This window comes from Aulonocara sp. 'chitande type north' Nkhata Bay, linkage group LG13 (assembly GCF_057382095.1).
Source record: "Aulonocara sp. 'chitande type north' Nkhata Bay isolate Kocher_YH1m ecotype deep benthic linkage group LG13, A_spYH_male_GT1.1, whole genome shotgun sequence".
Taxonomy (NCBI): Eukaryota; Metazoa; Chordata; class Actinopteri; order Cichliformes; family Cichlidae; genus Aulonocara; species Aulonocara sp. 'chitande type north' Nkhata Bay.
The window spans coordinates 13,144,910-13,172,025 of record NC_141356.1 but is presented as its reverse complement, the minus strand read 5'-3'; the positions used below and the strand labels follow the sequence as shown (position 1 = coordinate 13,172,025).

Genomic DNA, 27,116 nt, shown 5'->3' with positions numbered 1-27,116 from the left:
GCTGGGCTCCTCCTCTTGGAGGACATGCCCAGTTGGGAGGACACCATGGGGTAGACCCAGAACTCACTAAAGAGATTAGAAATTTCATCAGGCCTGCTAGTGTGCCAGGGTTCTCCAGGAGGAGCTGGAATATCGTGTTGTGTAAAAGGACATCTGGTATACCCTGCTTAGTATGGCGGCACTGCAACCTGACTTTGATTAAGTGGAAGAAAATGGATGGAAGGAAGCGAGGCAGTTCAGGAAACAGATGGACTTTTGATAGGATTTGAACATTTTTCTTTTAGCTAAATGTTTACTTCAAAGTCCTTCATCATCAGTAGGGGGGAAATAATCCTCTAAAAATTGGTAATGCCCTGTAATATAATCCCTTTCTGCCGTAGGGTTTGTTTTGATTAAACTCAAATTCGCTCATAGAACTTGGGGGTATCTGGGCTTTATGTGGACTCTTCATATCTATAAAATATGAAAACATTTCAGATTTTATGACTAATCATTTGCAACAATCTCCGTGGTGCTTTCTAAGGCTGGGTTACATAATACTGAAAATGGAGGCCCAAGTTAGAGAACAGAAATCCATCAGAAGACAAATTTGAATTCCATTTCAGAGAGTTTTTTTTCCCTCAAATCGAGTTTTACAGCATTTAAGAACATTCAGGGAAAGGTTTGAATTAAGGACTGTTTCCAAAATGCATACCTTTCCCTGACAGGAACCCCTGTTTGCTAGGTGAAACATTACAGCATCTGTTTTGTCTTGGCAGCATTTGTTTTGCCATTTCCTGTGTTTCAAACAGACTACTTCTCTCTAAAAATAATTGGTTTGCAGGCTCTGTGATGCTGCTTTCAAGTGCACCATGTAACCAGCTTTTGCTGTAGCCAGCTTTTTCCTTCGTTTGAATTCAGCTGGTCTTGCACTCGAGTGAGTTGGGTAACAAATAATGACACAATGAATCACAGAGCATGTTTTTGCTTTCGGTGGCTTTTCACAAATTATTTGAAAACCGAAGCAAAGACAACTACAAAAGGATATTGGAAGTAATGATATCACATCAAGTACAGCCGAAACAGATTCCGTTGTGCAAACCAAATGTAGTCAGTAATCATAAATAAGAAATTACATTTAAAATTTTCATCAGTTGGTGGTTCATCCATCCATCCATCCATTCGCTTCCGCTTATCCTTTTCAGGGTCGCGGGGGGCGCTGGAGCCTATCCCAGCTGTCATAGGGCGAAAGGCGGGGTACACCCTGGACAGGTCGCCAGTCTGTCGCAGGGCCAACACATAGGGACAGACAACCATTCACACTCACTCGCACATTCACACCTAGTGGCAATTTGGATTATCCAATTAACCTATCCCCACAAGCTGCATGTCTTTGGACGGTGGGAGGAAGCCGGAGTACCCGGAGAGAACTCACGCAAACTCCACACAGAAAGACCCCGGCCTGATGGTGGAATTGAACTCAGGACCTTCTTGCTGTGAGGCAACAGTGCTAACCACCGTGCTGCCCGGATTCTGCCTGGATTCAGTGTCTTTTTACTTTGCTGTGAAAGTTGCAACAAAACTTTAACATAAAAACTACAAAGCGATTATACTTTATCTATACACCGAAAAACAACATCTTTATACACATTTTTTTTCACTTCAGTTATTTCTAATCTATTTTCAGCCGCCTTCAAAGATGTTCGCAGTAGCACTGTTGATGTTTCTAATCATCCTTTGAACCCGTTTTGTGTGTTCCAATAAGGAATGGCGCATTGTTCAAGCAGTGAAATTACATTTTACATGCATAAGAATTTTAAATCCCACCATCAACATTTGGGAGATGAAGTGGCTGCCAGTTTCCAGAAGGTTATAATTTGAAATTCCTTTGTGTAGTATTATCCTTGGCAAACGCCTTCTTAAACATGCCCTCTAGCAGGATCAGCACAAGGGAGTGACTCTTAAGTGAGAAAATATTTCTAAAGGGACAAAAAAAATCATCGGAAACAGAAGGGAAAAGGGGTAAGTTTAATTATACGATTACCCTGACGGACTTTTGTGCTGCTTAATTTTGTCCAAAGGTCAAAGCTTTCACGAGACCGTTGTTCTTCAACATAAACTGCACGCTCTCTTGCATAAATCCTCCTCTGGCATTTGGGTGTTTTGCTAATTTTTCTGAAATTGGGATGTGATAAAACTGTCACCCATGTGGTACATTATTAGCTAAGCCATTGTTTCCCTTGTGTTAATTTTCCAAAGGGCACTCCAGAATCTCAGGCAAAAAATAAAGAACACTCAAGATGGAAAATGATTGTCTAGAATAAAGATGATATGCCAAAAAGAAAAATCATTGTAAACAAATACCGTTCTGGTATTAAAAAAAAAAAAAAAAAGATGAATATCAATAATGTTTTTTTAAAATTCCCATTAGACTTTTTTTTTCCATCACATCATTCCATTTAAAATCCTCTGCAAGGCAGCTTCACCATGAACACATGAAAGAAGCTAGTTCAACAACTTTAGTGAGCCAAGTAGCTGCCTAGCAACCAGCTATTGGCTAGCTCCTTGCTGATTTCATTGTTCATCCCCAGAGGTTGGTGCTGAGGTAAAGGCCTGAAAAGGTCAGGTCCGGTCAGAGCTTCTAGGGCATGGTGCATTTGAGTGTTGTCTGATTGAAGTCTTTTGATTTCCATTTATAGGTACAGCTGGTTGCCAATAGTGTAGGGTATACTTGGTTCCTTCATAATTGGATGACCATACTGTTTGTAACATTTCTCTTGTCCTTGGTATAACCTAAATAACAACTTGTAATCAGCATTTTATTTCATCCCCAAGATGCTTATGGTCATGATGAAACTGTGTGCAGACCAAAGTACTTCCAGATCAAATTTTTGAAAAAAAAAAAAAAAGGAAAACTATAGCATAAACTTCCTTACCTATTCAATTTAACGGATATCTGTGCATAGAGTACAGGTTGCTAGAGGTAAAAACTTGTTGCCTGTCAAAGTCGGTGATAGCCATTAAATTGTTTAATCCAAGTACCTTGATACCCCTTTGGCATCAAGATAAGTAAAAGCGATATCCCCTGAATCTCATTCTTGACTGTATGAAAAAAAATCTAACATCTAATCAATGTGACTAAGAGGGAATCATTATGCACAGAGATAAGTGGTCTAAGTGATAAAGTGTTAATATTTAAAAAGGGAGAAATTCAAAGAGAGAGTGTGTAAAACAGAGAGGGGGGCAAAATAAGAAAAAGATAAGGGTTGGATTCGAGCCTTATCTCACTGTTAATGGTATTTCCAGAAGAGCTGAAGTGAACAGGGAAGACTTCACCAACCTGAGGTGTTCCTCCTATAATTTGGGCAAATCTATGCATTATCGCTCTGTTTATGGTCTTTTCTCTTCACTCGTTCCCTCCTGATTGTGTCTGGTTAGTGAAAGATCATGGTTATGATGACAAAAATACCTCAGAAATTGTCTGCTGAGTATAAAAAGGTTAGTTTTCTGTGAATCAATTTTCGTTTTGTTTTTTCCATCATGGAGTATGACACCTGCTGTCAGTTTGGAATCACAGTGGCTTCAGCTGACATGTTTACTTGTTTCAATTATTTGTAACAGCCAGTTCAGAAAAACGTAGCAATAGGCAATAAAAAAAATCTGCCTGTCCTAGTTACAAATGTGACTTGTACATTTCGTATTCTAGTCAACATATAAGCTTTTGAACAACATAGAAGTAATTAATATACTTTTAATTAACTTAATTCTTTGACAATGGCTTCATGACTTCTGTGTTTGACAGTAGGAATGTTTGACATAAAGATCAATGTCACATTGTATTCATTGCATGGATATATTATATGTAATTAATGTGTATAAAGATTTCATTAAATTCGTCAGAGTGCTTTTATTAGAGAATATGGTACGTAAAAGCAGATAGAGGAGGACCAAGGTGAGAGAAATGAAAGAAATTGGCTTTCTTTGTTGTTGTTTTTTATTTGAGGGCCAGTGATCAGTAAGAGCTTTGCATTATTAAGTAACCTCTTGTCTCTCGTGAATGAGTCGGGATGTAAGTGAGGTTTCAGAGGAGTGATGGTGAGACGGAAGCAAGGCTTTGCAGCATGGCCTGTATGTAACTTTCAGTGTGATACATGTCAGAGAAGCTCGGCAACTGGAAGCACTGAACAGCTAGAAGCTGCAAACTTACATATACGTGACATATGCAGAAAAGAAAATGCAATGATTGATTTTCTCACTGAAATGAGCTGCTATCAGAAGTCATCCAATTGAACTGGCTTTGGAAATGCTTGCAAAAGGAACATGCTCCTCTTCACCTTAGAAATTTGAGGCCTGCTCCAAAAGCTCATTTAGTAATTATATCTCTGTAAAGGCAATTTTCAGAAATTAAACTGGAATTGCATCAGACCACAATTACACAATCACAGAGGAGACACAGGAGTATCTTGAGCAGTAAATGGATTATGTGCCTCCTGTTTATTAGACAGCACAGGCAATTTAATTTTGGGTTAATGGTGACCAAATAATTGGCCTGTTGTCACAGTCCTTGTTTACATATATTTAATAATCATTAGTATGTACTAAGTGGAGGCCTTAGTGGAGCTCAATCTGATCTCTAAACAATTTCTTCCTTCCAAAATGCCTTCATATACTTTGAAATACAAGATATTTGTGTGTCCCTCATCAGCCACAACAGTTGATTTGGATGCTGTCTCATTAGTTGGCTGATACTAATTGTAATCAGTCGCATAGATATGACCAGTAGGTGCACTCTTATGTACTAGCAGACTCAGTAGGCAGTTGTCATCTATTCTAAGCATTGTTAAACACAAAGCAACCAAGAATATGTAGGAGTCGTCCAAATGCAGTACAATGGAAAAACCTAGTCGCCCACCCTTATCCTTCTCTAAATGTTACCTCCTTTTTTGTCATTTTTTTCTTTTTTTCTGTTCTTTATTTTGCGTTTTTGGACATTAACCAAAAGCTTTTTTTTTCATATTCTGCAGCAATATTGTCTGCAATAGACAAAATGGTAAAATCCGCAGGACGATCTTGAATATAATCCAACTTGCCTTTGACTAAGACTAAATGTCAAAAAGCCAAACTATGTAGACCAAGTCAAACAGATGTGAAAGAGTTTAAATATTTAAGTCTTTTTTACCAGCTGGACGTTGTAGAGCTGTCCTGGTTGACACGCCTCTACAATGTTGCGTGGAGTCCAGGGGCAGTACCCCTGGACTGGCAGACCGGGGTGGTGGTCCCCATCTTTAAGAAGGGGGACCAGAGGGTGTGTTCCAACTACAGGGGGATCACACTCCTCAGCCTCCCTGGGAAAGTCTATGCCAGGGTGATGTAAAGGAGAGTTCGTCCACTAGTTGAACCTCGGAAACAGGAGGAACAATGCGGTTTTCGTCCTGGTCGCGGAACACTGGACCAGCTCTTTATCCTCTCAAGGATACTTCAGGGCGCATGGGAGTTTGCCCAAACAGTCTACATGTGTTTTGCGGACTTGGAGAAGGCATTCGACCATGTCCCTTGGGGTGTCCTGTGGGAGGTGCTGCGGGAGTATGGGGTGTCTGGCCCATTGCTACGGGCCATTTGATCCCTATACAACCGTTGCAAGAGCTTAGTTTGCATTGCCTTTCACTTCAGTGGCTTCAGAGTGTCATCTCTGCTTTTCGCGGATGATGTGATTCTGTTGGCCTCATCGGGTGAGGGCCTCCAGCTCGCACTGGAACAGTTCGCAGCCGAGTGTGAAGCAGCGGGAATGAGGATTAGCACCTCCAAATCTGAGGCCATGGTTCTCAGCCGGAAAAGGGTGGAGTGCCCACTCCAGGTCGGGGATGAGTTCCTGCCCCAAGTGGAGGAGTTCAAGTATCTCGGGGTCTTGTTCGCGAGTGACGGGAGAAGGGAGCCGGAGATCGACAGACGGATTGGTGCGGTGGCTGCAGTGATGCGGACGCTGCACCAGTCCGTCGTGGTGAAGAGGGAGCTGAGTGTAAAAGCGAATGGCCATGAGCTGTGGGTAGTGACGGAAAGAATGAGATCGTGGATACAAGCGGCGGAAATGAGCTTGCTCTGAAGGGTGGCTGGCCTCAGCTGAGGTGGTTCGGGCATCTGACAAGGATGCCTCCTAGGCGCCTCCTGGGGTTGGTGTTCCGGGCATCTCCCACTGGGAGGAGGCCCCGGGGCAGACCCAGGACATGCTGGAGAGATTATATCTGGGTGTTATTTTTGACTCTGAGCTTGGTTTTATCCCACATGTTAAACATGTAACCAAAATTGGATTTTATCATCTAAAAAATATAGCCAGAGTCCGCCCTATTCTCTCTCGGGCCAACACGGAGATGCTGATGCATGCTTTTATTACCAGTCACATTGATTACTGTAATGCCCTGCTCTCTGGTCTTCCTAAGAAGAATATTTCAACTTTACAACTCTTGCAAAACTCGGCAGCTCGTGTGCTGACGAAGACCAGAGGGCGGGCCCACATTACACCGGTTTTAGAATCGCTGCATTGGCTCCCCGTGTGTTTCAGGATCGATTTTAAAGTTCTTTTATTGGTCTTTAAATGTCTTAATGGTCTTGGGCCTTCTTATCTCTCAGATCTGCTTTTACCATACGAACCCTCGCGGACCCTGAGGTCCTCTGGTGCTGGCCTTTTGATTGTCCCTAAAGTCAGGACACATACTCACGGAGAGGCAGCTTTTCAGTGGTATGGTCCTCGTCTGTGGAACAGCCTGCCGGAGGAGCTCAGGGCCGCAGAGAACGTACATGTTTTTAAGAACAGGCTCAAGACCCACCTTTTTAATTTAGCTTTTACTTAGCGTTTATTTATTTTTTATGCTTATTTATTCTATCCTGTTATTCTATTATTAATTTAGGATTTACCTAATATTTATTGATTTTATTCTTATTCATTTTTTAATCTTCTTACTCTATTTATATTTATATTTATATTGTATCCTGTTCTTATTTATTTTATCATTTTACCCTGTATATATCGTATTGCGTCATATCTCCAGTGTTTCCTCGGAGGGCGCTCTCTGCACCGGGGCTGTTATTGACCGTGGCTGCTGGGTCTCTGGGGTCCTCTCAGCCTGGTTGGGGGGCTCCTTGGCCTCCCTCCTGCTGTGTGCCCAGCCCGGAGGCTGCGGTCTGTGACCGGCTCTCTGTTATAATGTTTCCTCACTTGGCTCATGCGAGCCCAGCCCAATTTTTACTCTTTAAGTGTGCGCGTGTGTGTATGTGTGTGTGTGGGTGGGGGTGGGGGGATATATGTGTATTGAGAGTGTGGGGAGTGAGTTGGAGGGTGGGGTGGGCTGCTTTTAACTATGTAAAGCACTTTGTGCTACATTTTTTCTGTATGAAAAGTGCTTTATAAATAAAGATTGATTGATTGATTGATCTCTCGGCTGGCCTGGAAACGCCTTGGTGTTCCCCCGGATAAGCTGGAGGAGGTGGCTTGGGAGAGGGAGGTCTGGGCTTCTCTGCTTAGGCTGCTGCCCCTGCGACCCAGCCCAGGATAAAGCGGATGAAGACGGATGGATGGATGGATGTTCCAAAGAGACATTACAAGGGAGTTATCAAAATGCCTGTTACTCTACATTTAAAGGAGCCAACTCAGATAGCATGGCTATCCAACCAGGATACCATTGAGGCACCTTGACAGGAAGGTATTCAAAGCAACGAAGAACAGGAGACCTCAGAGTAGTCTCCTGTTTTTCACTGAATGGATATCTTCTGGGATTCAAATGCTTGACTAAGGATTGACTAAGGATCAGGACACTGTGCTTACATCACTGCCTCTGTGACCCATAAGTAGTGGTGAATAGTAGGATTATATGGAGATAATAATGGGTTTAGATGTTCTCAAAAGAACATTTGTCATGCTAGAGTTCCTATGACACTGTCCTCCATATACCTAATACATACAAAAAAAAACTGTATGGATAGGTATGCTGGCAAAAACTTCCAAGACAGCCTTTGGTAGAACATGTCCATAGATACACATACACAACAAGAAATATAATACACACAGTTTCACACTGTGCCTGCTTGAGACACACTGCCCTAGATGCATTTCAAACAACTAGTCTGGAAAAATGAGAGAAGAGACTTCCCTTCATACCAAACAAAGCCATATTTTCATTTCAATCTTCTGTCCCATCAAGCAAGAGAGGAATGAATAGCAACGCATACAACGAGTGATATGTAATGTCATTAGAGTAGAAAAGTAATAATCTCAGGCCCACTTTAAAGTGAAGACTGTGATTTGTATTTGGTTACCCGATTAAACAAGCTGAGAGTTGCTATTAACCCTTTAAAGCCGGTCGGAAGTGACGTCTTTTTTGCAGAAATGTAGTTTTTTACCATCAGGGCCTCATGAGCATATACTGGTGTTTTTAAAAGTTATGTTTGACTTTATGACTTTCTGTATCGTTCCTGGGATGCTTAAAACTCAAATTGCACTGCTGGAAATAGTTTATTTTGATGCACATGCTGCTTTTTTGCAAATTTGCACTATAATATTTATTTTTGTTTTTCCTGCAGTATATAAAAATTGGTGTATTTCAAAAATAAAACTATGAAGACACTCAAAATAAATTCCCTGTGGTGGGAAACTATTTTGTGCAACTTTTTTGTATTTACAGTTTTGAGGGATAAGCCTCAAATATATGTTAAAAAAAACAAAAAAGATTTTCCATTTTTTTGTAGTTTATTGCACTTTTTTTGCAATTTATGTAATTACTATGCACTTAATGCATATATATTATTAAAATTGGGGCTATAATGGTTGTATTGATGTATAGCAACTTGAAATGCTCCCAAAAATGGCACTACAGCATGTAAAAAATATAATATAAGCTCTGGCGGACTTGGCTCTATGGTAGGTCTTAAAGGGTTAAAGCCCAGCAGACACATTGGAATTGATTTAGGATTTGATTAATCAAATTTTGTACCTTCTTTGATTTCCACAGTAACAATTCCTAAAGTTAATTATTCAAACTAATCCTAATTTAGACTAAATGGTCTAAATGACTTGCCAAGGAAAGTTAGACATTTGTTTGGATCATTTGTCTTTTAAAAATAAAATCATGGTGCATCTTTGGTATCTAAATACAATAGAAGAGGGTTTTTCATGCATTTCTTTTAGTCACTGTGGACTGGATCATGCCAAAAGAGTTCTTGGACATAATCATTGACGAACTCAGCTGCTTGCCCCTAATTCCTTTCCTTTCAATCAGTATTATAGGGTCAGACTAAAGCCATGCTGAAACACAACTCTACCTGTGATTTCTGGTGCACACCACTAAAGTATTATGACAGTATCATGCATGGTTACTTTGTTATAGCACTGACAAAATATTTCCACAGACATCCAAACAGTCAAACATAATACCTGCCAAAGTACTCACAGCTTCCTGGTAGTTTCTGGTGTTCTCATCAGGACCATCACACCCAGAGAAAATAATACCAGGTATGCTGTAATAACACTTCTATTCTTCTGTTAAAGTTTTCCACAAATACTTAACTTCTAAACTGCTTTTCTCACACTGGATCCATGTCTTTAGTCACCAGTTCATGTGTTTTCACACTTCCCTTTACAGAAATTCATCATCCTCTGGGCGGCATATTTATATTTATCCCAGGCTTTGTGTTGCTTTGTACACTTCAGAGAGAAACACATGTGCTTACACACATGCATGCATGTACTTGCTTCCTGTTTTCTTTTAATTAATGACTGTGGTGTTAATTAGAAGGCATGGAACTCTTCAATACCCTCCCACAGTCTGTCATCCATTCTCATATTCACTCCTCTGAGCTTCATAAGGCAACACTTTGAAGTGTTTTGATCTCAGCAGCAAACGGCATAGGCAAACAAAAAACAGAGTTTGAGGGATACAAGAACTTCATAAACTGCACAGTCCTAAACATGATACAGAAGGATATTGCAGCTGTTTATGGTGCTCCTGGCCATTTAACCGGGATGCTTTGTCTGTTCAACTGTGCATAATTGTGCGTATTGTCTTCTCTCTTGCCTTTTTAAGTATGTTTTAACAGTGGCTAGCATTCACTCTTGCTTCCCCTGTTCCACCTAATGAGCATGAAACACGGGCACTGTCACCATGTTAAGCCTCCTTTCTTTTAATTATCTTTCTTCACATCAGTTGGGTTGACAAAGGTTGCCTCTCGTCGAAGTTTAGTCGGCTTAGCACCATGGAGGGATGTTTGGTAAAGAGAAAATGTCCATCTGTGGTGTAAGTGACCTGTTGACATGATATACTTTTACTGAAATGTTTGATTTGAGTTAGGCTTCGTCTAGCCGGAGTTTCATATGCTAACTTGGTTTTCTCCTTGGGCATCAAATAACGGCATTTTCTTGCAAGCTGCTGTTTCACAGTTAATAAGCTGTTGGCTGTATGTTGAGCTTTAGGCACCAGACTACTTGATTAGGTTTAGGAAAAGGTCATGTCTTTAACTATTTGACACTTAACCAGTGACACATGTGTGCTTAAAGCGGTCCTGAATAATCATCCATATGTGACAATTTGTGAATGAGACCCTTCTTACCATTGCCATTACCCAGTGCATCAGGGATTTGCCAAGGTACACCTTGGCATATCTGCCAGCCACTTTGACAAAGCAGTAGTATAAAGAACAGCCAGTGAAATCACGCTCACCTACATCTGCCCCGGCAACGTTATATAAAGTTGTGGAAACGTTTATCATTTAAAATGAATTTCGTCAAACTTTTGAAGCCTGATTTAGATCTCATCTTTAAAACAAAGCAACTGTATTTGTTTGTGTTTGTTTTGTTCTCCCGCTCCCACACAGAACATATTTGGCATCACACACTGAGATGCTAAAAGCTGAGAACAACAAACTTGGAGGAGAGGTGGCAAAACTGTTGCCTTGACAAACAATGGGATCTTTGAGGCCTCGTGATGTCTCCTTATGTGATACAAGACTTAACCAGTTACCAACAGGTTATATTCATATATAAAAGAGAAGTTGCCAAGCACCTGTATGTCATTTTGGAGATAAATCACTGTCCTGCAACAGGTGCATGGATGAATTTTTGTTTCAAACCTATGAGGTTTTGGTTAGACTCTGAATGTATGAATGAGAGTTTCCATGTATATATACAGCAACTCACAGCCACGGGTTTGCAATTTCTGCTGATTTATCACAAACAGATCCAACTGCAGACAGACTGACTGTCTCATTGCTGTTTCATTGCTTTCTTGATGCATCAAAGTTGCTTTGAAGATAGCAACAGAGTGCGTGTGCTTGCAGACCTGGTCCCTGCGTTGGAAGCAGCCATTTTGGAGGCAATGAAATTCCAATTAAATTGCACATGATTGCAGTCATTTTGATCATACCGTGGTCTCCAGCCAGCGTTTTCCTTAGACTTGACTGTAGCATTACAACATTCCTATATTGATTTCATGTAAATTTTGCTCAGCTCAGTTCCTCATAACATAGTCACGATATGCTGAACTGGTTTAAACTAACTGTATTTGTGAAAATGCACAAAAGAGTTTCACGTATTGGTGAGGGCTATTCAGCATACACAGCAGCACTAAAAGCGAGACAGGAACAGCACTGCTGCCACCGTGCTAACAGTGACAGCAATGGCAAGCACAGTTATGTGGAGATTTCTCACACTGGCTCCCTCCCCCAAGCCTTCCAACCCCCCTGCTGGACTAGATGGCAGTTGAGCATCTGTTACTAGACCACACCACTTACTTTGGCATATTTTGCATTACTTTGAGCAATTCGTATAAAAAAAAAAGTGTCGATCCATTATAGAGCATATAAGCATGCCATGTTTGGCAGTCTTCACAGAATTCTATCATTTTTTTTTAATCCATGGTTGAATAAAATCACTCGGATTGTTAGGGCCTGCACAAAATCATCACATGCCGGTCCACATTCCCCTCGCGGCAGTACCAGTAGTTCTGATAAAGCTGCTGAATGTTTATAAGTATAGACTTCACACAGTGTCTGCTGTGAAGCCTGCAGTGTGCTTAGAAACTTCGCATTACACCTGTGCTTTTTCCGACTGTGAACCTGAAAAAGGCAGATTGACAGTATGTCAAGTGATTGATAAAAAGTGTCAGGATCTCACCACCACCAATTTCTTCTAATGCCTTACAGCTGTGAGAAGCTCCTCCAAAAATCAAGCATTTTTTTAGTTTTCAGAGTGTCACTTGACAATACACTCAAAACCTGCATGAGCGAGCTGTGTATCAGTGAGTCACAGCTCCACCCAAAGTACTTTAACTCCATTTTCAAACCAGTTCAAGATTTAAGCATTTTTTTTGTATATACATACGAGTTTCATTCAAAGTTTGCATTCATTGCCACAACACTGCTATGTCTTTACTTATTTCCAAAAGTAAAGACATATGTACCAGCAGCATGCGCAGGCGAATCACCCCACTCTAATTGATTAAAGAACTGAAAATCACAAAACAGGCTTGCTATCGTCATTCTGCTCCAAGCAAAAATCTTTAATATGCCACATTCCAGTTCTTGTAAGCTTGATGTCTATGCAGAGCTCCAGTGTTTTGTCTGGTTGGACAAAGATGTTCTCTCAGATTTCACTTGCAGGCATCAGTATTTTTGCTCTGCTGTCAGCTTGTCAGACCGGATGCAGATTGATTCTGTGAAACAAAGCTGCAAGGGTAATCTGGTGAGACATAGGGATACAGGTGGAGTAGAGATGAAAATTAAGGCATAATGAAAAAGAATTATTAGAAGATTTATCAATTTTTAAGTAATAGTGTGGTCAAATTTAAAGCAGCATCACTATGTCTGTTTCTTAGTTAATGTTTTGCATGGATGAGATGTGTATTTTCTGCAAGAAGGAAGCAGAGTACATTTGGCCAGAGGCAAAATTGATATTCCAGCCAAGTGCGACACCCAGTTAGGCCTCACGCCCTCATTGAAGTCTCTGTGCTTTCTATCTGTTCTGTAAGATAACGCTACACTTCCATGTGTTGATAAGGAGATGGTTATTGAGCTAAAATTAATTAAAAATACATCCTGTCTTTTCTTGGGATACTTTCTGAAGGGCAGCCCAAGCACATTTCAGAATTCATTAGCTGCTTAATGATCATTGCCAGACTGGTACTCTCACTAATGTGCCAATCATATTCAACAGTTTAAATTTCTTTAAAAGTCTGAGGGCTATCCAGAAACCATGGAATGTGTCTTCAGTTAATTTAGCACACGCAAGGAGAAAAATATCACAGCAGATTCAATGTCATTGGAAAGTTCATATGCATTTCAACAATGCTCTTGCACTTTGCCTTTGTAGGAGAAATTCTGCATTTTATTCATTGCATGGTGCATCTAATGATGTTCCTCTGACCAAACAAGGAAACTGAAAGTCATTAGCTGTGAAAAAGGTCAATGCACGCTGGATCCACCTTTTCTTCTGCAGCACCCATTGTGATTTTGCCTAGGACACATTTTTGCTAGTAGAGAGTTCTGCCCCTAAAGATCACCCCACCAATAATTTCTTCTTGTCAGTTTGCTTCCTTTGATGAGGAGGCTGTACTCTCTTTGTAGCTCTTATGTTTACATCATTTTAAGTAAGAAGAGAACTGTAGAAAAGATCTAAAAAACAAAAATGAGCATGCAGAATTATTTTTAGTCCCAGATGAAGGAACATAGTAGATACTTCTGTTCATCTGGACGTAGCGTTTTCAGTTGGAGAAATATTTCATCATCGTCCAAGTGGCTTCTTTAGTCTCAGGTGACTGCAGGTTTCCCCAACCTTTTAAACAGTACCTTTGCACAATGACTGAAACTAGCACCACTGACTAACAATGAGCTATGAGGTCAGTTTCTTGATTATCTTCATCTTGATATGCTAATTGTCATGACCATTGGTCAACAACCACCAATCAAAGACCATGAGTACCATTCACAGAGAGTTGGGGAATGGCTGCAGTCACAGAATTGTATGATGGTTACCCTTAGGCCCCTCCTCGATTCAGAGATGGTCTTTCCCTTTTCACGTAAATGGCCTCCTTGACTCCGCGCTCAAACCAGCGTTCCTCCCTGTCCAGGATGTTACATCCTCATCATTGAAAGAGTGTCCACTGGCCTGTAGGTGTGAATAGACTGCAGAGTCCTGGCCTGATGAGTTAGCTCCTCTGTGTTGTGCCAACCACTTACCCAGAGGTTGTTTGGTTTCCCACTGAAACTTTTCTCTCATTGAAAATGTTACATCCAGATGAACGTAATTAAGTTTTTGGGATTTCCTCACCTGGATGATTGAGCATGCATCAAGACATAGTGATGCTAAAGTTTTGAATGAGATGACTTGCACAATGTGGCTGATGAAGAAACTAGAGCAACAAGAAAAGCTCACATCACCAAGAAAAATAGTGACCGAACCTGCGACATGAGGGGAGATGTTATGTTCATTTCTAACTCTTTTGTTTTGTGACTCAGTGAGAGTAGCTATCCATGATTCACGGTTTAAAATCAGTCTTTATTGTGTGTGTGTGTGTGTGTGTGTGTGTGCGTGTGTGTGCGTGTGTGTGCGTGTGTGTGCGTGTGTGTGTGTGTGTGTGTGTGTGTGTGTGTGTGTGTGTGTGTGTTATACTGAACAGTGGTGTTTCCACTGTGTTCATGTATGTCTGAAACGAACCATTTCAGCTCCTTTCCACCAAACTTTAAAGACAACTCTCTCCTCTTATAGGTTGTCACTAAATTAACCATATCAGTGATATCTACAGGAAAAGCCACTGGGATTACTTTTACATGTGTCGACTACATATAAAAATAAGCAAAAACATAATAGGCCCTCTTAAATTAATTGAATGTATAAAGGTCATTTGCGTAGTTTCCCAGCTAGAGTTTTTGATTACTTGACTAATAATTATGTTCCTGTTTCCATCAGGTGTCGAGAAGGATACCAAGGAATCCGCTGTGACCAGTTTCTGCCCAAGACTGACTCCATCCTGTCGGACCCAAGTAAGACGCACTTTGTTTTTCTTTTCTTTTTTTTAACCTCCAGTGGATACAGTGTGTCTAGATCTATGATACAATAAGTCCATAAACTCAAACGTATAATAAAGAAGTGAACACGAGAGAAAGAAAGCTCATTCTGAAAGGGTCTGGGTCCATAAGATCTATTTTTCAGACTATTGATCTACATCAAAAACCCAAAAGGAAAAATGAAATATTCACTAGCATATATTGAGAGTTACTGAGCATGTCCTTGCTGCCGCTCCTTGGTCTGCTATGCAAACCAGACATACTGTGTCAGTATGGTTCATACAGAGTAAAAATAGGAATCTTTTCAGTGTGTTTGACAGTTTACATTTAAAACTTGTCATACAAGCATATATCATATTCCTTCAGAGGTGTTATTAATCATGGCAGCAGCAAAGCAATCATGGAAGGGCTTTTCCCCTTGAGCGAAAATATATCTGGATATTACATTTAGTTTGTACCCTGAAATGCACATGCATTGTATAAAGTAGATTTCTTTTAATCTTAGCAGCTATTATTCTACTTGCACTGATTACTTTGTTTCCAGGTGAGTTTGACCTCCTGCTTTGAATTCCAGCAGGGCTGTGGGCTTAGAAATATGATACAATATGATTCCTCGTCAGATTCAGACAATGTTTTCTAATTTTTTGATTTTAGACAGGTGAAGACGCTGAGAAAGATAGATGAAAGCCAGATATCAACATATTCCACATTCTTGACAACAATCACCAGTAGTTCAACAGTGTTCCTTCTTTTTATGTTTAGGTAGCAATAATTTATAGAATATTCAGCATTCCAGCCTTGGCTGTCCTTCCTTCTAATGTTCGCTGCACTTTCTTTACACAAACTCATAATCTGTCCTCCTATTACCTTTTCATTTTCTCCTCTCTTCAGTGCCTTCTCAAATATCCTCTCTGAGTCAGACTAATGTCACTTCTCTCATTTCTTTATCTCCCAAACACACGGTGCTCTCAATGTCACACAGTTGAGGGAAGAACACAAATTGCCCTAACTTATGTCCTTACTCCTCACTATCTATTCCATATTAATTTCCCAGGTCTCCTCAGCTCATTCCAAAAAATATGCAACCTTGTCACGCGGGCACTAACGTTGTGGCAGTACAATAGCTTATCTGTGACTTTTTTACTAACAAGCACCATGCTGTAATAGCACTATTTACCATAAATGGACAGAGATACGCCTTGGAATTTTTACCCCATAGACATCCAATGACCCAATGTCCAACAAAGGAGACTCACTGCAGTGTTATTAAAATCTAAATTCCCTGTTAGGAATATGAAGTGTTATACTTGATTGCAAAGGAGAATGAGACATGTTGATTAGATGTGGCGAATGCAGCATTATTGCTCGCTATTTGTTAATATCCTTTACTTTCCAGATCATTAATTAAGTCTCTGTAATGAGGTTTTTAATTCCAAATGAGTATTAGGGTAATTGTCCTTGTTAGAACAACAGCAGTGTTCACTGAAGTGACACCCATCGCTTTGTTTGTACACCAACCTACTGACCTGAATGTATTGGTAGCTAAGAAATGTTACCACCCCCATCACTTAGCTAAGCAATTTGTCAAATGTCAGAGAAAAACAGCTCCTGATTGTCATTCTGCTTTGTTGATCCAACTGAAGGCACATTAGACATGATGTTCATAGCACCATTGTTCTCTGAAACAAAGAGGAGGAGGGGGGGGGGATACTGCAGCAGGTACTTGTACTAAGAGAACAAACTTATTTGATGGTATTTTGATAATTACCCCTTTGATCTGTACAATACCTGTAAATTTAATAAAAGCTTCCAGAAAAGTCTCGGAGAATTTGGTACACGTTTAAAATTAATATTATTTACAATATTCATATTACTTTTTAGCATGCACTATTAGTATTATTAATAGTACATGCTAAAAGGTCTATTAACTACACAACGGGAGACGAATATACAAAAAATACTTGTAATTTATCTCCATATAATAGATGGAAGTTAACAAGTGCTCCGAAACTCACCAGAAGTTTTGCTAGAAATAATATTACTAAGCTGTGAAACGAATTCAGTCAGTTAATTAATTGGGGATTGGATGTTCAGGTTTATTTCTGTTTTGGGTTTTTTTTTCTTTCTCTCTCTTGCCAGTGACATGCATGTTCAAGCAGGTTGAGGTCAGATGTCAGACTTGCACCTGTCCATGAGTAAAACTGTGCATAAGAGTGATTCGTGAATCTTTTTTGTACTTTCAGAGAAAAACTGCATGCACTTTTTGTTCTTTAGAAAAAATACTTGTAGGACATAATGTCCTCCAGGGGTGAAGGAATTAGCATTTAAGTGAGAAAAACCGAACTTTTACCTAACAAAGAACCACACGGTAACCATAGCTTCAAATTGGTTTTCTTATCTCACCTACTATTTCTCTCTGTGATAATAGCCAGGATTCTTCGAGGTGAATTTCCATACAAATTGTCTAAGCATTACCAAGCCATTATTGTGCATTGAGAGACCTCAAATTAAATTAATCCAGCACTATGAAAAAGGAAAACAGGGTCCTTTTAAAAAAAATGTTTCTAAATTATTCTGGCAAAGACAAACACACACAAAAAATAAAAATAAATAAATAAAATAAAAACTCCCACCTCCCCCACACCTTTCTGTTTGCTTTAACCTGCACTACTCCATCATTCACTTCTGATCTTTTTCATCTATTTTTGCTACTTTCTCCAATTCTGTGCCTGTCCTCAATTCCTTTTCTAAAGGAGAAAAAAAAAGATTGTCCTGCTTTCAGGTCATTCTCAACAGTTTCTATTTCTTTTTCAGCCAGCGGACCCATTTTTGACACATCTCTGTTTTCTGTTCTCTACAATGTTGTCTAGGCAATGGATTTCTTTTTTCAGTAACACCATCTTTTTTCTTTCTTTTCCCTGTTTTATTCAACTACGTTCTCCTCGAAAAGTTGGTAAGTGCAAAGTTGGAAAAGAAGAGTGGCAGATTGTGGCCTTTCTTCTTTCCTCAACCCTTAGATAATCTTGTCACAGCATCACTCTCCTTGACTCCTTTGCTTGTAGTTAATCAAATCCTAATTTCTCAGGTTACCTCTGTGTCTCGTGCTCGAGCTTGCCTCAGTGTTGACATCCCTGTTCCCTCTTCCAAATTTCCCTCCAGACAGCCCTCTCGCCCCCATCTGTCTCTTGCTAACCTCCTCCGTGCCATCTTTTGCTCACCACGCATCTTGTCCAAGCATCAGACCTTATCCCTTCTCCCCTGCCTACAGTTTTCTGTCCAACTCATCTCCTAACACTAAGTGGCAGGGCCTCAGATGGACTGAGGTTTGAATTGCGCCAGCTAAAAAGGTTCACCAGCAGGGCAGACAAACGCTGCCAAGGACCTCTGGCAAGCTGGGGTCTCGGTGGAAAGGAAGGACGGGCACGAACGAGGAGGAGAGAGGCCGGATGAAAGTGCACGTCTTGTGAGGAGGGCTATCGCACTGTCTCAGGGTCTCCAAGGATGAAAGGAGTGCCGTGACTCCAGTGACTATACAAGCAAAATCACAAGGCAGCCAATGAGGAAGAAATTTTGTCTTCTGAAGGAAACGGGCACAATCATAAGTTGTATTATAAAGTATTGAATAATGGATGCGTAATCAAATGGAATATAAGAAATGGCATCAGCCAGGGTTACATTTAATAGATAACCTGTAGAGGAAGGAGGTAAAAGATCATGTACAACATCTTTATTAATATGTCGATATGATTAAGTTAATTATTATTATAATTTAAGCGACGATACATCAAAACACTGGGGAAGCTTTGAGAGTAAGAGCTGCCAGATTGATTTATTTTGCTCAGTAGTCAAAAGTAGAAATATTACTTTTGCTGTTAGATAAAACGTAGAAATGCAGCACATTCTCATTTCTTCTAAGTTAAATTTTTATATAACAGCTTCAAGCTAAACCATTTAAAACTGTGGGTAACCACTTAAAAGCAGCCACATGCAGCTCAAAATGCAAACCCAGAGAATTATAATGTAAACTCTTTTCAAATTATCAAAAGACGCAAAATATGCTGGAATAATATTTTATTCCTTGGAATTTCATTGTTTCAGTCTAGAGATGGGCAAACAGGAAACAATTATCTAGAATATTGTCTGTAAGTCAGTGGGAATGGGGAGTGGGCTGACAGAGAATTTTGCTCGTTTGGCTCTGTCCTGGTGTAAAAATACTACAAGCTGAAAAAAGTCAGCCTTTCAGTGTCGTATGAAATAAATGGCAACAGTATAACCATTTCAAAATAAGGAATGTGGATGTTGTGCACACCCATTCCCAGGTGGGTACAGGACAAGGTCACAAAGGGATGTGAGATGCTTTAATATTTTCTCTGGCAGAGAAATGATAGCACCTGGCAGTCACGATTTCTTAAAATATGTGGGAGAACTTGGAAAATACAGGGTTTAAAAAAATATGTGGTGTAATGAGGAGCCCAACTTAGCCAAGTCTAAAAGAATAAAGGCAAAACTTCCAAACTATACGGAGGCTGAGCACAGCTTATACGTGACTCACTGATGCACATTTAGTTCTCTAAATGCTGGCATGGCTTAACACTGTGCTTGTCACCCAACTTGTTTGACAGGATGTCTTTGAGATCAGAGATTTATTTAGGTTTCCCCCGAATCTGTCAAAGAGCAACAAAGGCTTTTTGTTGCCATCCTTACATGCAGTATGTCAAATCTTTTCATTGCTCAAGAAATTGAGTTCAAACTCTCTTCATTGTCAACAAAGCTTTTGTTGTTCAAACTGGAAGGTTGCAGTTTGGCACTACGTATCCTGAAGAACTTTTACAGTATTCAGGAACAACCACAGATGAGACCCAGACCATATTTTCTTTAAATAGTTTTAATCTCTTCTGGCTTCCTTACATTAATCTCCTTCTTTACTGCTTCCATGATCTACATGGCCTTTCAATTATTGTTCTGGCCACATTGAAAAACATATCGAAAGCTTCTGAACTGAAGGCCCGGGAGCCAAGACGCTGTAGTTTTACAGCGTTGTAAGGGAGACTCAGAATCAGCATATTTTCATCTATAGCACATGCATCATATCACACCCCACAGACGCAGTGAGAAAGATTTACTGAGTTAAACCAGAGAACAAATTTACTTCACACTATCTTTATGAGATCTGATTTCATGCTTTGCAGGTTTGTGCGCGCCACAGACAATAACAGTGCAGTAATCATGCAAGTCCAATTTCCAAAAGAATACAACCCTGTATTTCACATCATACTGCATGTTTCAATCCGTAAGATATAAAGGAAACATAAAACGTGTGATTTCTTTAAGCTTCCAGCTTTTATCACTGACCAACTGTTGAGGCAACAAAAATATGAGTCACCTTGTATAATTGTGGCTACAATAACGATCTGCTGAGCTTGTGATGAATGGTGTTTGTTCACCGCCGTGGAAATATCTGCGAACAAAAAGAGACCACAAACTGAAAATCGCTCATCAAATGTACATATGCAGTATTTTATAAAAGAACTACGCATGAATGGTATTTCAATCTAAGGCTCCATAGCCCCCAGTGAATGTTTCAGAAGCAATGGTCATTTGGTTTTCCTAGAAGTTAGACACGAAAACACAAACTTCTGTGTTCAGTTAAAATAAGACCAGACACATATTTATATACAGGCAATCGCAAAGTAATTTGTCATCTTCTGCTCCCACTGGGATTCAGGAAGAAGGCTTCTTTTCTAATATGGGTCTTCTCAGATCAATATCATTAAAAGAAACTAAAAATGCTAGCTCTTAAAGGAAAGCAATGTGTGTTTCCACTGGGCTGAAATCAGTCCTGAATGATCTGTCACCTGTAGGTGATTTTAATATTGCCTGTTCAGATATGGTCATTGCAATAAGATGCAATGTTGCTCCAGCTCTAGATGATTAAAGTCGTTCTTTGTAGGCGTTACATTATAGAACAGGCAGTATAGATGACTAGCTCGAAAAACATAGAGCAGTAAATGTCTAAGAAAGCAGAACAGTTAGCGCATACAACGCTTCTACCACATCCTTGGTTTACTCTTCTCAAGTGAAGCTGGCACATTTCTTTAAGTGAAGGTTTGTGTTTTTAAAGGGTGAACTGTGCCTTACATTTTTGCATTCATGTTTCTGCATGCTTGAGTCCCCTTCCTGGCATTGTCACACAGTTTCAGAAAGTGCAAAGTGGAGTCTCACGAGGCACCCTGTTGAATTTACACCATATGAAAGACAAGGAGGAAACGAGTACTGATACCAGCAATAGCTCTGGTATCAGCCCTCCTTATTACACTGACTCATTGTGGGAAGGTAAATCCATATCCTACCACAATATGGACAAAGAAATGTCAAGTCTGCATGACTGACAGCTTCACAATACCAAAGTCTGAGGGGGTCTGATCGAGTCTAGCGCTTAAGATGAGAAAGTTAGGAAAGTTGTATAGAGAAGCAGATTAAAAGCCTTTGAATCTTGGCTCAAGAATGTGATATATTTTACCTGAAAATATTTTTTAAAAAGATATCGCTTGCTTTGTATGGATCTCTACTTCTGAGGCACAGACTACTTTTAATTGGCATTTGTCTGGAGTGAAGAAAATGGCCACATTCACATCTAGACTACCCATTAAAGACAACAAAAGAATCCTCTTTTTGACAGCAAGTGTCTTTGAAACCAGATGAAAAGAATCCATCTTGCACATTTGTAATTTTCAGCATCTCCCCCTCTCACTGTGTGTTTGTTTGTGCATACATGCAAGAAGCTGCATGGGATTACAAATAGCGCAATAATCTATGAGCTTCTGTTGTTATCCTTCAATAATCAGGCAGCAATTACACTCAAATTAAAAAAAGAAGGTCCACTTCCATGGATCCAAACCAGCACCAGAGTAAATATAAAGCTGAGCTACGTTTGTTGGTTACTAATGTAAGTGTCATTTTATGTAGTAAATGTTATAACATGTTAACTGACAAATGCTGTACGTCTCCTGTAGCTATAGAAAGTGAAATATTCTTCATATGTAAAAAGTGGCTTTGTTGACTGCGGCCCACAGTTCCACACACGGTGTTGGCTCTCTGGAATAGCTTCCTGTCACACCGACATGTTGTCATTATTATAATTAGTTCCACCTGCATTTTTCCTGATTAAATGAGTCACCAGTCTGCAGGAGTTCACCATATCATGACTCAAACATAAAGAGGGAACAGGCGGCAGTGGTGTTGCTCCTCAGCAGGGCTCCACAGCTTCACCCTCGCTCTCATCAGAGACCTAGGCCCTGCTGGAAGCAGCACAACAGATGCGAACTTACTGTGCACTGCAGAGAAAAAGGAGATCGTAAGAACAGAGAAAAAAAGTGAACAACAGAATATAGCAAATAATGTTTATCGTTTAAGGAAAGACGCACTGGAAACTGAAATAGCTTATTGTAGAATCTGAGGTGTCCTTGTGGGATTTTGAGCACGTCCAAAATGAACTGTGCCTCACCTAAAAAGCAGATGAAAGCAGGTGGCAGCAGCACGAGTCTGAGGCATGCAGTCTAGTGAGACTCGCACGTCATAGTGTCATGTCATCAGAGCCCAATCTGTACTCTGTGTTCAAAAGTTGCAATTATGACAGACTATCATATAATCACATTACACTTTAGCATCAATCTGACAGTTTTTCTTCTGGTCTCAGAATACTTCTTAAAGAAAAGTGTCTGGACTTCTTTAAGTTGCTTGAAGACGTTTCACCTCTCATCTGGGAAGCTTCTTCAGTTCTAAGGTCAAATGGCGGAGAGTCCCAGATTTAAACCCAGTGGGAGTTTCCCCCCCAAAGAGGGACAAAAGGACCCCCTGATGATCCTCTAATCACCTGAGCCAAGGTGTGAAAATGGGTGCGGGTCCCAATCAGCCAGGGTTTCGGGTGAGCTCATTATGAAACCTGACCCCACCTTATCATGCGATTTCCTGAGGTCAGATGGCCCAGGATGTGCGTTAAGGCCTGGTAAATGACCTGTATTTGTATAGCGCTTTACTAGTCCCTAAGGACCCCAAAGCGCTTTACACAACCAGTCATCCACACATTCACACACTGTACATTGTAGCCACAGCCACCCTGGGGCTCACTGACTGAGGCGAGGCTGCCGGACACTGGCGCCACCGGGCCCTCTGAACACCACCAGTAGGCAACAGGTGAAGTGTCTTGCCCAAGGACACAACGACCGAGACTGTCCAAGCTGGGGCTCAAACCGGCAACCTTCCGATTACAAGGCGAACTCCCAACTCTTGAGCCACGATCGCCCCTAAAGCTGGTTAAGGCGTCTGGGGAGGGAACTCAAAACTGGATTATAGATGGCAGACAGTTGGTGTCGTAAACCACAGCCTCTGTTCAAAGATATCTGCCATCCATAATCCAGTTTTGAGTTCCCTCCCCAGACGCCTTAACGCCCAATCACATCCTGGGCCATCGGACCTCAGGAAATCACATGATAGTGTAGGGCCAGGTTTCACTATGAGCCCACCAGAAACCCTGGCTGATTGTGACCCACACCTGTTTTCACACCTTGGTTCAGGTGATTAGAGGATCATCAGGGGGGTCCTTCTGTCCCTCTTTGGGGGGAAACTCCCACTGGGTTTAAATCTGGGACTCTCCGCCATTTGACCTTAGAACTGAAGAAGCTTCTCGGATGTGAGGTGAAACGTCTTCAAGTAACTTAAAGAAGTCCAGATGCTTTTCTTTGCAAGCTCCTTTGACTACGATGACCTGGATGACTGAGAACCTTCACAGACAATACTTCTGATAGCACAGAATCCAAATTTCTTCATTTTGCCAAATTAAAAGGTTTCTATAAATCAGTAATATGGCTGAACTGGTACCTAACTCCAGCTTTTAGACCAGGTGAGAGTCGGGCATCGCCATGCTTTGAGGGTGACAATGCTTTGATCTCATTTTGTCTTTTATCTTGATGTCTGTCTATTCGCATGGCACCAGAGTAAGATAGCATTCAGTCAAACAGAATGAGTCTGTGTAGCTCCAGCACATGCCTGTGATCAGCTATGAAGTATGGACCTTAGCAATTTTCTACCTTTTTTTTTTTCAGAATAGGTCAGGCATGAATCCAGTGATCCTCTAGGTGGTCTTTTCTTTGAAAAGGTTCAACGGGAATTCTACAAAGTTATGACTTGCTGTACAATGCCTCAGTGCCTGAGGAATGATAATTGGTTGGTTTAGGCATGAGGAGGAAATCTGAGGCTCAGTAGGAGCAGAGCCTTTTTTTTTCTTTTTAGGGTCACAAGGGGGCTGGAGCCCAGCTGTTATGGGGAAGAGAGAGGGTAGCCCCTGGACAGGTTGCCAATCTGTTGCAGGGCTAACATGGAGACAAACTATTCATGCTTACATTCACACCTACAGCCAATTAAAAATCACCAATTAACCTAACCGTATGCATGTCTTTAGACTGTGGGAGGAAGCACAGACACAGAGCGACCACACAGAACGGCCCCTCACAGGACTAACCAAGACACTATCACACTGCCCCAGAGGGAAGGGGGGGAAACTGTGAAATAAAAGCCTTGTCCAGTTTTTGAACTTAAGTCAGAAAAATAAAAAAATTAAAGGTGACACATCAAGATGAAAATTCTGGACCTCATTAATTTCTATACTCTGGTTCCAGCACTGAAGGCTTGGTTTGTTCTTTTAGCTGCAAGGGCACAAGCAACTTTGCCAAGCACTGCAGCAACCAAAGGCTGGTCGTGCATGGTAGAAAATCGTGGTCCTTAATCACAGAAATTATGCAACATTTGTGAGTTATCTTACAAATGATCCTTTACTCATCAAAGATTGCATTCCTCATGATTCGACTGCACTATCCAAGTTGCACTTCTCTGCCACTGAGCACTTGGAAAAATGAGAAGACAGTATGGGTAAAGTATATTTAGATGGTGGCTGTAAATTCTCAGCAGAGCTCTGTCCTCTACACGAGCTTGCCAAGTTTTGCAAACTGTCTGACGGTGTTGCTTGCTGCATGACAAAATAACCTCCTTGCAGGGAGACAAGGTGATGCAGGACATAGCCGAAATGTGTTTATCCATTTCACTTTCTCATTGAAAATATCCAGCAGATTATTTCGAGGCAGGTAGATTCAGTGCTGATATTTTGTGGAGGAGTTCACCTGCACACACGTGAAGTTTCTTTTTTCAGAGCCCAAAGTGGGAGTGTCATTTATAGCATGGCTGCTTGGGTCCAGGTCCTCAGCAGGGCGTTGGCAGTTCGCTGCTAATAGCCTTCGCCTGTCAGCTCCTAATGAAACACACGAATATAGACAGGGGTTAATTAGCTGCAGGTGTGCCTCATTGACCACTCGGGCCAATCCTGGCTCACTTGAATCTCATCCATTTCTCAGTCTCCACCTGGTTCACCACAAAGCACAGCACATTAGAACACACCGCCTGTTAAACTGCTTTCAAGAACCACAGAAATGTCACAGAACAGGATTAACATGGCTGCTGTTCCTGTGGGCTGCGGCTGGTGAAGGTAATGAATGAATAATATAGTAGAGCTCACATTACTGGGCCATATCATTAGACACAATTAACGGGGAATTAATTTAGAAGAGAGGTAAAGTCTGAAAGTATCGATTTGCACATGAGTGATGGCCTGATCAGTTAATCGCATGCGTTACGCTCGGTATCTAACATTAGAATCAACAGTAATCGCTGAATCTCTCTTTTTATTTCCCTATGCTTACAATGACAGAAAGCATTCTGCATTCATCTCCTTTTAAATGGGCAGAAAACACATGAAGCTTTATTGTCCTCTAACTTTATATTCCTCCCTTTGTGGGTGAACTCTGTGGCAAATGCAAAATCGACTACTACAGTGAAGCTTAATGGATACTGATTGCTGAGCCCAATTTATCTTCCGCCAGTCTATTGCCATGGACAGGGATGGCAAGCAGTAAAAAAAGTGGAGGGACATTCTGTAGTCGACACATATCACAACATATTTACACATTTAATAAGCCACTCATAGAAAAGCAGATTTTCTGCTCTCAGTGAGTCTGCTGTCATCACTAAGAAACACGACGGTCATAAAAACTAGAGAAACTCTATGTGATGGTTTCTTAGTTTATACCTTTGGTATCCTGTGGCAGCACACGGGTAATGTCTGATGTCTGTCTGACAATGATTCAGATCTCTGCCTCAGATGAAATAATTTATTTGGAGAACCAAATTCATGGCGTGATCCATTCTTAATGAATTTGAAAACAGTTCTTCCTGATGAAAACTGGCAAATAAGACTAGAAAAGCATTCTGTAAATGCAAATCCATTATACTACAAAATTTAATCCAAAGACTATCCATCAACCCTCTGCAATTTTCTCTTTTTCTCTTTTTGCAAAGCAATCCAGTGGTGTGGACTGGATGCTTTGGCAGGCCATATCTCGCCTACAGGCTATATTTCTGGCTCCTCTGCTATAGAAACTAGAAGATATGAGACTCCAAAAATATCATTAATAACCAGCTATGTTTATGCCATCGAGTCTTCTATCCTAATAACCAAAAGGTAATACTACGTTCTCAACGATACCGCCAAAAGGACTAATGCAACTTTCAAAAATCATTGCTCAAAAATATGCAAGACATTCAGGATGTGACAGTGCTGCAGTAAAGGTTCGATTCGTTTTAAGAAGGGGATCGAGTTCATTGTTTTGGTAAAATTAAGTACTCTAAGTAAATTAGAGGGCGCGCTTTGTCATAGTTTGCCATAATTACTAGAGCTACCTAAGGGGGTTGTTCCTAGAGTGTGAGTTGAAATGACTGACAGAGCCAGGAGAGGTCACTTGACAATACATATATGATAAGCTGCTTATACAAAGGACCTCTGGGAGTATTTTTGTTTATTTTGTGTTTTTAAACAAAATAATTACCTAATTTGTAATAATGATAGAATTCCCCATATACAGTGTGTATGAGTGTGATAATGGCAGAAAAGTACCTGTTTAATTCACTTACTATTAATATTAAGACAAGTAGCTGTGTGTGTGTGTAATAAACCAGACAGCTTTGGTGATTTTAAACAACTGTCTCATCTA

At 40.6% G+C, this 27,116-nt stretch overlaps 1 protein-coding gene across 2 annotated transcripts in view; it reads left to right on the top strand.

Annotated features, from left to right (window-relative positions):
• nrg3a (neuregulin 3a) overlaps window positions 1-27,116 on the top strand; it is a 350,331-nt gene that overhangs the window by 263,133 nt on the left and 60,082 nt on the right. For both annotated transcript variants that reach the window (XM_086258784.1, XM_086258783.1), the window contains exon 3: window positions 14,924-14,997. In XM_086258784.1, coding sequence (XP_086114910.1) covers window positions 14,924-14,997 — 74 coding nt within the window. The remainder of the gene's footprint in view (window positions 1-14,923; window positions 14,998-27,116) is intronic.